This window comes from Nerophis lumbriciformis, linkage group LG28 (assembly GCF_033978685.3).
Source record: "Nerophis lumbriciformis linkage group LG28, RoL_Nlum_v2.1, whole genome shotgun sequence".
Taxonomy (NCBI): domain Eukaryota; kingdom Metazoa; phylum Chordata; class Actinopteri; order Syngnathiformes; family Syngnathidae; genus Nerophis; species Nerophis lumbriciformis.
Window position 1 is genome coordinate 29813067 of NC_084575.2, and position 12500 is coordinate 29825566.

A 12500-nucleotide genomic window follows, 5' to 3' on the forward strand; every position below is an offset into this window, starting at 1 on the left:
ATTTGTCACACTGGAAATTATTTGCCATTTTGCCAAGATTTAAAATGTTATTTCTCAACATTTTCCCGAGTTTTAAGAGCTATTCACTTATGTTAGTCATTGACTTCACATCATGATCTTGATTTTAACATGAATAAATCCAGTGACGTGCGGTCACTAGAGGCAGGTGAGACGGAGCCTCACCTGCCATCATGGAAAGAAAAAAAATGTAAAAAGAAAACAAATTAATTAAATTGTTATATGTATTCAGTGATTATACTATAAAGTTATTTCACCAGTTTTAGATTATTTTTATTCAAAATCGCTGAATTTTCACATTTGCCGTTCAAATACTGAGAAGAGACGGTGCGGTGATCAGCAGCCAGTTGAGGCACGTCACTCAGTGCCTCAACATGGATTGCGCAATGACTCGGCTAACTGCTGGCCTGCTGTGCAGTGAGACCGTATTGCTATATGAACTATATTATACATTTCCATAGTTTAGTTAGCTGAGGTATATAATGTACAGTGTATTTTGTCAACAACTGTATGTGTGTAACATATTTCTTGTGCTGAGCAATCATAAAACTGCTGCGAAGACGAACTGTGTGAGGCTCGCAGTAATCCCGCCTCCTGGTGCCGGTTAATGCACCCCCGCGCAGAGTGCCCCCCCGTCGGGAGCGCCACACCAACCAAAGCCCACACCCAAACCCTCCACGTGCAAGACCGAATCCACCCAAAAAAAGTCACTTAACAAGAAGCCAAAAAGTGCAAAAACAACACTGCTCGTGCCGGAGGAGCCGTGAACGACTGCAAGGGACACAACATTAGGTACACCTGCAGACTGCAGCACGGATTTCATATTTCATTCATTCACAACTCCTCCAACACGAACACCACTGTTCCCGCACTTGTAAGTAAAGGTAAGACCATAATAAGGTCATAATGAGGTTTTTTTAATTAAATGTGCTTTTTTGTGTGTTACAGTTTGTATGTGTAAAGTTAAATTTAAGTTAAAGTACCAATGATTGTCACACACACACTAGGTGTGGTGAAATTTGTCCTCTGCATTTGACCCATCCCCTTGATCACCCCCTGGGAGGTGAGGGGAGCAGTGGGCAGCAGCAGCGGCGCCGCCCCCGGGAATAATTTTTGGTGATTTAACCCCCAATTCCAACCCTTGATGCTGAGTGCCAAGCAGGGAAGAATGCTGGTATGAGCTTTTAAACATAACCCGTTAACTGCTGCCAATCAAATGGTGAATAAGATACTCTTTATCAGAATCAGAATCAGAATCAGAATCAGCTTTATTGTCATTACGCAAGGTAACGAGATTGAGGCCATTCCATACAGTGCGATGTGTGCATGCTAGAAAAACAATGTGCAAATATATAAAAATATAAAAAATGTAGAAGTGCAATGAATATGGTGTGAAATGAATATATACATGAAAAAAACAAACATAAAAAACAAAAAAAACAAAAAAAAAACAGGGTGGTTGGTGAAATGGGTTATTGCACCGAAGAGAAGGCAGTTATGAGGGACAATGGGGCAGTCCGTTCAGGATGGTTATGGCCCTGGGGAAGAAGCTGTTCTTTAGCCTGTTTGTTTTGGTTTTAATGCACCTGTAGCGCTTCCCAGAGGGCAGCAGGTGGAACAGGTCAGAGCCAGGGTGGGTGCTGTCCTTGATGATGGCACTGGCTCTGTTGAGGCAGCGGGAGGTGTAGATGTCCGTCAGAGAGGGGAGAGGGCGGCCGATGATCTTCTGAGCCGTCTTGACCACTCTTTGCAGCCTCTCCCTGTCTGCTGCAGTGCAGCTGCCGCACCATACCGTAATACAGTAGGTCAGCAGGCTCTCGATGGACGAGCGGTAGAAGGTCAGCAGCAGGTCAGGCTTCAGGTTGTACTTCCCGAGGACTCTAAGGAAGTGTAGCCGCTGCTGAGCCTTCTTGATGATTGATGTGGTGTTGACTGTCCAGGAGAAGTCATTAGAGATGTGGACTCCAAGGTACCTGAAGGTGTGGACCCTTTAGGGTTCATACGTTTGTAAATCTGACTGTGATGAAGTCAGTGCCTCACCAGCCATGAACCTTACCGCACGTCACTGAATAAATCAATTTTGCCTCCTCAGCCTTCCCGGTAAGGTCTATTCAGGTGTACTGGAGAGGAGGCTACGCCGGATAGTCGAACCTCGGATTCAGGAGGAACAGTGTGGTTTTGTCCTGGTCGTGGAACTGTGGACCAGCTTTATACTCTCGGCAGGGTCCTTGAGGGTGCATGGGAGTTTGCCCAACCACTCTACATGTGCTTTGTGGACTTGGAGAAGGCATTCGACCGTGTCCCTCGGGAAGTCCTGTGCGGAGTGCTCAGAGAGTATGGGGTATCGGACTGTCTGATTGTGGCGGTCCACTCCTTGTATGATCAGTGCCAGAGCTTTGTCCACATTGCCGGCAGTAAGTCGGACCCGTTTCCAGTGAGGGTTGGACTCCGCCAAGGCTGCCCTTTGTCACCGATTCTGTTCATAACTTTTATGGACAGAATTTCTAGGCGCAGTCAAGGCGTTGAGGGGATCCGGTTTGGTGGCTGCAGGATTAGGTCTCTGCTTTTTGCAAATGTTGTGGTCCTGATGGCTTCATCTGGCCAGGATCTTCAGCTCTCACTGGATCGGTTCGCAGCCGAGTGTGAAGCGACTGGGATGGGAATCAGCACCTCAAAGTCCGAGTCTGTGATTCTCGCCCGGGAAAAGATGGATTGCCATCTCCAAGTTGGGGAGGAGATTTTGCCCCAAGTGGAGGAGTTCAAGTACCTCGGAGTCTTGTTCACGAGTGAGGGAAGAGTGGATCGCGAGGTCGACAGGCGGTTCGGTGCGGCGTCTTCAGTAGTGCGGACGCTGTATCGATCCGTTGTGGTGAAGAAGGAGCTGAGCCGGAAGGCAAAGCTCTCAATTTACCGGTCGATCTACGTTCCCGTCCTCACCTATGGTCAAGAGCTTTGGGTTATGACCAAAAGGACAAGATGACGGGTACAAGCGGCCAAAATGAGTTTCCTCCGCCGGGTGGCGGGGCTCTCCCTTAGAGATAGGGTGAGAAGCTCTGTCATCCGGGAGGAGCTCAAACTAAAGTCACTGCTCCTCCACATGGAGAGGAGCCAGATGAGGTGGTTCGGGCATCTGGTCAGGATGCCACCCGAACGCCTGTTTAGGGCACGTCCGACCGGTAGGAGACCACGGGGAAGACCCAGGACACGTTGGGAAGACTATGTCTCCCGGCTGGGCTGGGAACGCCTCGGGATCCCCCGGGAGGAGCTGGACAAAATGGCTGGGGAGAGGGAAGTTTGGGCTTTTGCGACCCGACCTCGGATAAGTGGAAGAAGATGGATGGATGGATGTATAGAGTAGAGTAGAGTGTTGAATATCTTAAAGTGTGTTTTTATAGCAATTCTAACTTTGACCACAGTGTCAGTTGCTATGTTGAGTGGCCCTTTCCATCATTTTCAGCAGATTGCATTGCGAAATAATGATCTGCCCTCTTCTTGTTTAAAGATTCTGCAACATCCCGAGGATGCTTGATTTAAGAATTGTATGTTAAATAATGCTTGTTTTCAGAATACTTTTTTCTTGCTTAAAAGTCCTGCTAATTTCTAGATGTATAAATCTTAATTTAACATGTCTTATTAAGTAAAATGTACAACCTGCATGGGCAGATAATTTCAATACTTTTTTAGCATTTTTTTCCCCCGAAAATCTCGTCTTTTTATCTTATATTTTGTCACCTGGTTCCTGAAGGACATTGGGTCTATAGGATCCTCTGCTGCCAAAGAAACAGATGACAGCAGGATGAAAAGGAGGATGATATTGGTAAAAGTAGTTGCATTAATGATGCGATGGCACAGCTTTCGGAACCTAAAAACAAAGAAAGGTCAAAATAGGTCAAATAGTCAAACATTTTCACAATAGAGTTTCAGGAAAAAAACAACATTCAAGGTTTTCTTGGGGCATTAAAATAGAATATAATAGAATATAAAGTACTTTATTGATCCCTGGGGGAAATTCAGCACCACAGTTTGCTCACAATAGACAATAATAATAATAAATCAATTAATATATATAATATATTATATATATAATATATTATATATTATAAGCATTAAAAGTCATTAAATGGATTTTGAGAAATAAAAGGCCTTACATGTCATTAAAAAGCATAAAAAATGTGATGTCATGAGGCATTAAAAATGCATATGATTGCAATTGGCAACAAAAAAGACAACAAAACAAACCACCTAACCCAGTTTTTCCAGTTGGGTGAAAAAAACTTCGCTTCAAGATGTTCAATATTTATTGAAGTGCAAATTTTGCCAACGAATATTGAGTCCATTTTTGTTGAATTAAGTTATTGACCTTGACAATTTGACAATCATGCATTACTGTACATTACCTTTTGCACTATATTAATTTATATTTTTATGTGTTGTCAACTTTGTACTATTTTTTTATGTCATTGCCTGAAATAAATGAAAAATGAATGAATGAACCTTCCAATTACAATGATTAAAAATACAACAGTAATGACAATATGTTTATTGTTTTTAAAAGGTTTACTTGCATTGTTGTTATCATTATATCTTATGATCACATTTGTGCTTAATTTGGCCACATTTAATGTACATTTTTCAACTGTTCAACATTATCATTGTCAAATGCTTACAAGTTTGACCATACAGAAAATGGTATGCTATTAATATACATACATACACTCATATGTATGTATATATATATATATATATATATATATATATATATATATATATATATATATATATATATATATATATATATATATATATATATATATATATATATATATATATATATATAGAGAGAGAGAGAGAGACATACATATATATAGACATACATATATATAGAGACATACAGGTGTATATATATATATATATATATATGTATATATATATATATGTATATATATATATATATTTATATATATATATATATATATATATATATATATATATATATATATATATATATATATATATATATATATATATATATATATATATATATATAGTACAGGCCAAAAGTTTGGACACACCTTCTCAATCAATGTGTTTTCTTTATTTTCATGACTATTTACATTGTAGATTGTCACTGAAAGCATCACAACTATGAATGAACACATGTGAAGTTATGTACTCAACAAAAAAAATGTGAAATAACTGAATACATGTTTTATATTCTATTTTCTTCATAGCCACCCTTTGCTCTGATTACTGTTTTGCACACTCTTGTCATTCTCTCAAGGAGCTTCAAGAACCCTGAAAGGGTTTTCACTTCACAGGTGTCATAGTTTTGATGCCTTCAGTGACAATCTACAACGTAAATAGTCATGAAAATAAAGAAAACGAACTGAAATGAGAAGGTGTGTACTATGTATATGTATATATATATATATATATATATATATATATATATATATGTCTTAATAAGGTTATCCAAAAAATAGTGCTCGATACCGTAGTAGAGCGCAATATATGTATGTGTGGGGAAAAAAATCACAAGACTACTTCATCTTTACAGGCCTGTTTCATGAGGGGTTCCCTCAATCATCTCCTGATGATTGAGGGACAAACACTTTCCCAAAGACAACACCCTAAGAAAAGTATTCAACAAGAACAACATTAAATTGAGCTACAGCTGTATGAACAATATACGACAAATTATCTCAAACCACAACAAAACAATTGCAAATGAGCCGTCGGCCCCCGGACAGAGCGACTCCAAAACCAACAAAGGCTGTAACTGCCGAAAGAAACCTGATTGCCCTCTCAACGGGGGGTGCTTACAAACATCAGTTGTCTACCAATCTAAGGTAACACGCAAGGACATTAACACATCCGACACATATGTAGGATTAACCGAGGGAGAGTTCAAAACCAGATGGAACAATCACAAGGCTTCTTTCAGGAACCAAAACCTGCGGAATACCACAGAACTCAGCAAACACATTTGGGACCTCAAAGACAATAATGTTGAATATTCAATAACATGGCAAATTCTTGCATCCAGCACACCTTACAATAGTGGTAACAAAAGATGCAACCTATGCTTGAAAGAGAAACTGTTTATTATTTACCGTCCAGACCTGTCATCCCTCAACAAGCGCAGCGAAATTGTAACAGCATGCCGCCACAGACGGAAACACCTCCTAGGTAACACATGAGCCAATCACCACGCCCCTACGCCAGCCTGTACCCACCCACTCTGTGCCCTATATAAACCATGGTATGTGAATGCTCCCATTAAAATCTCCTGATGATTGAGGGAACCCCCTCATGAAACAGGCCTGTAGAGATGAAATAGTCTTGTGATTTTTTTTCCCACACATACATATATATATACATATATATATATATATATATATATTCAACGATATGCAGTCGGACATGGGCGTTGGAATTGTTTGAAGGCAATAAAAAACATTATATTAGATTTGCTGACACCTGCAGAAACCCTGAAATTGAGAGTCGAGTAGTATTACGAAAATAACAACTTTCTGTTAGTCATTGATAAAAGGCATGGAAAGGTAATATTTAGAAATGTGTAGTATTTTCTACATCTTTACAGTGTTTTCCTAGTTTCTGTCTTACTTGTTTTGCGGTCCAAAGATGAAAAATGAACTGGCTTCTGGCATTGGTACCGCTTCTTCCTTCAATTGAAGATCAGCCATTGGACGAGGTCTCGGACTTTCTGGGATTTCCGGGTCCTCCTCCTCATCATCACCTAAAGTCGGGGATATTCAACGACCTCACGGTTTTGTTCAATGACAATACGATTCAGCAACTGTGTTTACCAGGAAAGTCAGCTGGAGGGAAAGGGTCTTTAATTTCGTTCACATGGGATTCAAACTCATCAATTTTCAGCTGCAAATTGAAAGGAACGTTTTTAAACATAGGTCATAAGTCTATATTTCATTAAAATGACTTACCTTCGCCGTAGTAGGCATGCCCTCGACACCTTTGGCCCTCTGCTCAGCTAATTTCTTTGCCAGGTTAGCTTTTTCCTCAGAACCCTTGTTGGGTAAATTGGTCCTATGAATCATAGTATTGGTTGGTTTGTTTAACAAAAAACATGATCATTGTATGATTCACACACATGTCATGCATTGTAAATACCATGGGTGTACTCAGAAGATAATGTAGCCACATTCAGCTGTAAATTCCGGACTACAAGCCGCTACTTTTTCCTACACTTTGCACCCTGCTGCTTAAAGGACGGTGTGGCTAATTGATGGATTTAATAAAAGAGTTTAACCCCCCCCTCCAAAAAAACAAGCAAATACATTGAGAAGGTGTTTTATAGTTTGTGCTAGGGCCATACATGCCAACCTTGAGACCTCCGATTTCGGGAGGTGGGGGGTGGGGTGTGGGGGGCGTGGTCGGGGTGGCGCGGGGCGTGGTTAAGAGGGGACGAGTATATTGAGAGCTAGAATTCACCAACTCAAATATTTCATATATATATATATATATATATATATATCTTATATATATATATATATATATATATATATATATATATATATATATATATATATATATATATATATATATATATATCTCTTATATATATATATATATATATATATATATATACCTTACTGAAAAACTAGAAAAGGACTCAACTAGGGCCATTTGAAGATATAACTGTTCGACTAAGTCAGGGGTCGGCAACCCGCGGCTCCGGAGCCGCATGCGGCTCTTTGATCACTCTGATGCGGCTCAGCAGCTTACTTGCCGACCCCCCCGACTTTCCCGGGAGACTTCCGGATTTCGGTGCCTCTCGCAGAAAACTCCCGGGTTTAATATTCTCAGATTTTCAACCTTACAGTTATATAATAAGAGCGTCCCATGACGGTACAGCATAGCAATGCATAGTTGGTCAACACACTGACGGTGACCATATAAAACAACTTCAACACTCTTACTAATAATGCGCCACACTTTGAACCAAAACCAAGCAAGAATGACAAACACATTTCGGGAGAACATCTGCACCTTAACACAACATAAACACAACAGAACAAATACCCAGAGTCCCATGCAGCCCTGACTCTTCCGGGCTACATTATACACCCCTGCTACCACCAAACCCCACCCCCACCACAACCCTGCTCCCCCACACATCATTGAGGTGGGCGGGGTTTGGTAGCGGGGGGTGTATAATGTAGCCCGGAAGAGTTAGGGCTGCATGGGATTCTGGGTATTTGTTCTGTTGTGTTTATGTTGTGTTAAGGTGCAGATGTTTTCCCGAAATGTGTTTGTCATTCTTGTTTGGTGTGGGTTCACAGTGTGGCGCATTATTAGTAAGAGTGTTAAAAGTTTTTTGTTTTTTTTCATACCGCCACCGTCAGTGTAACCTGTGTGGTTGTTGACCAAATATGCCTTGCTGTCACCTACGTGAGCAAGTGAAAGCCCCATACAACGTGTGGTTGATCAGGCACGCTGGTCGTAGTGGGTGCTATATACTGTATGACGCTGATAAGCGCTATTCATATAAAACCCGCGTGCCGCACCAGCATTCAAATTCCATATTAAGGTATGGAAATTCTAAGGTATGGAAATTCCATATTAAGGTATGGGCAGCGTGTCTGAGACCCCTGGTTTATACATAGCACAAAGAAATAAAAAAAACTTCTTATGCATTGTTATTTCATTTTAAATTTCAAAAAATATTTGTAGCTCCCATTGTTTTCTTTAATTTGTGAAACTGGTCAAAATGGCTCTTTGAGTGGTAAAGGTTGCCGACCCCTGGACTAAGTCGTCATTAAAATGATGACCAAATTGCAAGCTAATAAAAAGAACCATAAATATTGTGGATGCCGCAATATGAGCAGATTTCCTTCATTTGAACACGTTTACCATGCGTTTGCAAACTGCGGTGACAAAGAACGACTAACCTGAGTGCTTTCTTTCGATTCATTTCCTCTGCTTTCTCCTTCTGAGCCAATGTCAACGACTCCGCTTCAGCCAAATTATCCACTGCAATGGCCAGGAAGACATTCAGAAGAATGACTGGATGGATTGCAGTCAAAGAAAATACCAGCTTAGTGATTACATGGGACGTTGGCATGTGGCATGTTGACATTTGGCAACTCAACTCTTGTGTAATGTTCAACTCAAGGGAGATACACCTGGCGCCACAACCAGGTACTGAAGTGCTTAGCTGCCGAACTTGAGAATAAGAGAGTAGTCACCAATGCCATGCCTCTAAATGCTCAGGCTACCTTCCCACACAAAACAACTTTCATCCGGGAAGGAGAGAAACGGCGGACTAAGCCATCACCTCCAGACTTAGGCCCACTGAATGCAGCCCGAGATTGGGAAATGCGGGTAGACCTCAGCCAGAGGCTTATCTTCCCACCCGAAATTGCAGCAACCAGCCTGCGCCCAGACCTGGTCCTCTGGTCCATGTCCTGCCGCCGTGTCTTCATCGTTGAGCTAACGGTCCCATGGGAGGACGCCATCGATGAAGCATTCGAACGGAAGAGGCTGCGATATGCCAACTTGGCAGCTGAGGCAGAGGCACGGGGCTGGGACGTGAAGGTGTGGCCAGTGGAGGTGGGCTGTAGAGGCTTTGTAGCCAGTTCCACCACAAGGCTCCTGAAAGAAGTAGGAATCAGAGGACAGGCCCAACGCAAGGCTATTAAAGAACTTGCCACCGCAGCAGAACGGAGCAGTCACTGTCTTGCCGCCGTGTCTTCATCGTTGAGCTAACGGTCCCATGGGAGGACGCCATCGATGAAGCATTCGAACGGAAGAGGCTGCGATATGCCAACTTGGCAGCTGAAGCAGAGGCACGGGGCTGGGACATGAAGGTGTGGCCAGTGGAGGTGGGCTGTAGAGGCTTTGTAGCCAGTTCCACCACAAGGCTCCTGAAAGAAGTAGGAATCAGAGGACAGGCCCAACGCAAGGCTATTAAAGAACTTGCCACCGCAGCAGAACGGAGCAGTCACTGTCCTGCCGCCGTGTCTTCATCGTTGAGCTAACGGTCCCATGGGAGGACGCCATCGATGAAGCATTCGAACGGAAGAGGCTGCGATATGCCAACTTGGCAGCTGAAGGAGAGGCACGGGGATGGGACGTGAAGGTGTGGCCAGTGGAGGTGGGCTGTAGAGGCTTTGTAGCCAGTTCCACCACAAGGCTCCTGAAAGAAGTAGGAATCAGAGGACAGGCCCAACGCAAGGCTATTAAATAACTTGCCACCGCAGCAGAACGGAGCAGTCACTGTCCTGCCGCCGTGTCTTCATCGTTGAGCTAACGGTCCCATGGGAGGACGCCATCGATGAAGCATTCGAACGGAAGAGGCTGCGATATGCCAACTTGGCAGCTGAAGCAGAGGCACGGGGCTGGGACGTGAAGGTGTGGCCAGTGGAGGTGGGCTGTAGAGGCTTTGTAGCCAGTTCCACCACAAGGCTCCTGAAAGAAGTAGGAATCAGAGGACAGGCCCAACGCAAGGCTATTAAAGAACTTGCCACCGCAGCAGAACGGAGCAGTCACTGTCCTGCAGCCGTGTCTTCATCGTTGAGCTAACGGTCCCATGGGAGGACGCCATCCATGAAGCATTCGAACGGAAGAGGCTGCAATATGCCAACTTGGCAGCTGAGGCAGAGGCACGGGGCTGGGACGTGAAGGTGTGGCCAGTGGAGGTGGGCTGTAGAGGCTTTGTAGCCAGTTCCACCACAAGGCTCCTGAAAGAAGTAGAAATCAGAGGACAGGCCCAACGCAAGGCTATTAAAGAACTTGCCACCGCAGCAGAACGGAGCAGTCACTGTCCTGCCGCTGTGTCTTCATCGTTGAGCTAACGGTCCCATGGGAGGACGCCATCGATGAAGCATTCGAACGGAAGAGGCTGCGATATGCCAACTTGGCAGCTGAAGCAGAGGCACGGGGCTGGGACGTGAAGGTGTGGCCAGTGGAGGTGGGCTGTAGAGTCTTTGTAGCCAGTTCCACCACAAGGCTCCTGAAAGAAGTAGGAATCAGAGGACAGGCCCAACGCAAGGCTATTAAAGAACTTGCCACCGCAGCAGAACGGAGCAGTCACTGGCTGTGGCTGAAGCGCAGGGATGCAGCATGGGCTGCCAAATAACCACGTGGTGCCACCATGCGACACACACCCAGGTCTGATCAGCCTGTGGTGGGCCAACCTCGGCAGAGGGTGGCTTGTGATGAATGGCCGAAACGCCCAATGACGTCGGGGAACACAACTGAAGATGTGTTGTACTGGTGGCACCACATGATTATTGCCAAACTCCACCCCACCCAAGAGGACATCTCCAACCCCATTTAATTGTTGTGCTGAATATTTAGGGATCTTTAACAACTAGTGCTATTAAGAATCCATATTGTTGTTACTCAGCCAGCCAACAGATGTTTATTGGGATAAGGTAAACATCTGTTTAGTATTTTAACATACAAGTGTTTGATTGTGAGGCATTAAAAGCCACGAAATGCAACGGGTCCATCAGACCCACAAACTGAGTAACAACAATATGAACGTCGCACAGAAAATTTCTCTGCCAGTTTCTGCATCCCACAGGGATTCTTCTTTTGTGTTTCTGCACCTGCGGTTCCCACAAAATGTTGCAACATTGTTTGTCAACACTGTCTGCTCTCATTTTCTCGCACATTTGACCCTCTTTAGAAAAACTTGCCATGCCTTTATTACCAGTAGGCTAGACTATTGTAATGGTCTCCTTGCAGGTCTTCTCAAAAATACTGTCAGGCAGCTAAAGCTTGTTCAGAACGCTGCTGCTAGAGTTCTAACTAAGACCAAAAAATGTGAGCACATTCCACCAATTCTTAAATCCATACATTGGCTCCCTGCACATCAGAGAATTGATTTCAAAATCCTCCTGCTCACATATAAATCACTACATGGTCTAGGGCCGAAGTACAAACCCCGTTTCCATATGAGTTGGGAAATTGTGTTAGATGTAAATATAAACGGAATACAATGATTTGCGAATCATTTTCAACCCATATTCAGTTGAATATGCTACAAAGACAACATATTTGATGTTCAAACTCATAAACTTTATTTTTTTTTTTGCAAATATTAATTAACTTAGAATTTCATGGCTGCAACATGTGCCAAAGTAGTTGGGAAAGAGCATGTTCACCACTGTGTTACATGGCCTTTCCTTTTAACAACACTCAGTAAACGTTTGGGAACTGAGGAGACACATTTTTTAAGCTTTTCAGGTGGAATTTTTTCCCATTCTTGCTTGATGTACAGCTTAAGTTGTTCAACAGTCCGGGGGTCTCCGTTGTGGTATTTTAGGCTTCATAATGCACCACACATTTTCAATGGGAGACAGGTGTGGACTACAGGCAGGCCAGTCTAGTACCCGCACTCTTTTACTATGAAGCCACGTTGATTTAACACGTGGCTTGGCATTGTCTTGCTGAAATAAGCAGGGGCGTCCATGGTAACGTTGCTTGGATGG

At 43.2% G+C, this 12500-nt stretch overlaps 1 protein-coding gene across 1 annotated transcript in view; it reads right to left on the bottom strand.

Moving 5' to 3' along the window:
* The window catches only part of LOC133571037 (dihydropyridine-sensitive L-type skeletal muscle calcium channel subunit alpha-1-like), a 202645-nt gene that overhangs the window by 124810 nt on the left and 65335 nt on the right, over nt 1-12500 (bottom strand). The window contains exons 14-18 of the mRNA XM_061924015.1: nt 8952-9066; nt 6984-7086; nt 6849-6918; nt 6646-6778; nt 3751-3880 (exon numbers count right to left, since the gene is read on the bottom strand). Coding sequence (XP_061779999.1) covers nt 3751-3880; nt 6646-6778; nt 6849-6918; nt 6984-7086; nt 8952-9066 — 551 coding nt within the window. The remainder of the gene's footprint in view (nt 1-3750; nt 3881-6645; nt 6779-6848; nt 6919-6983; nt 7087-8951; nt 9067-12500) is intronic.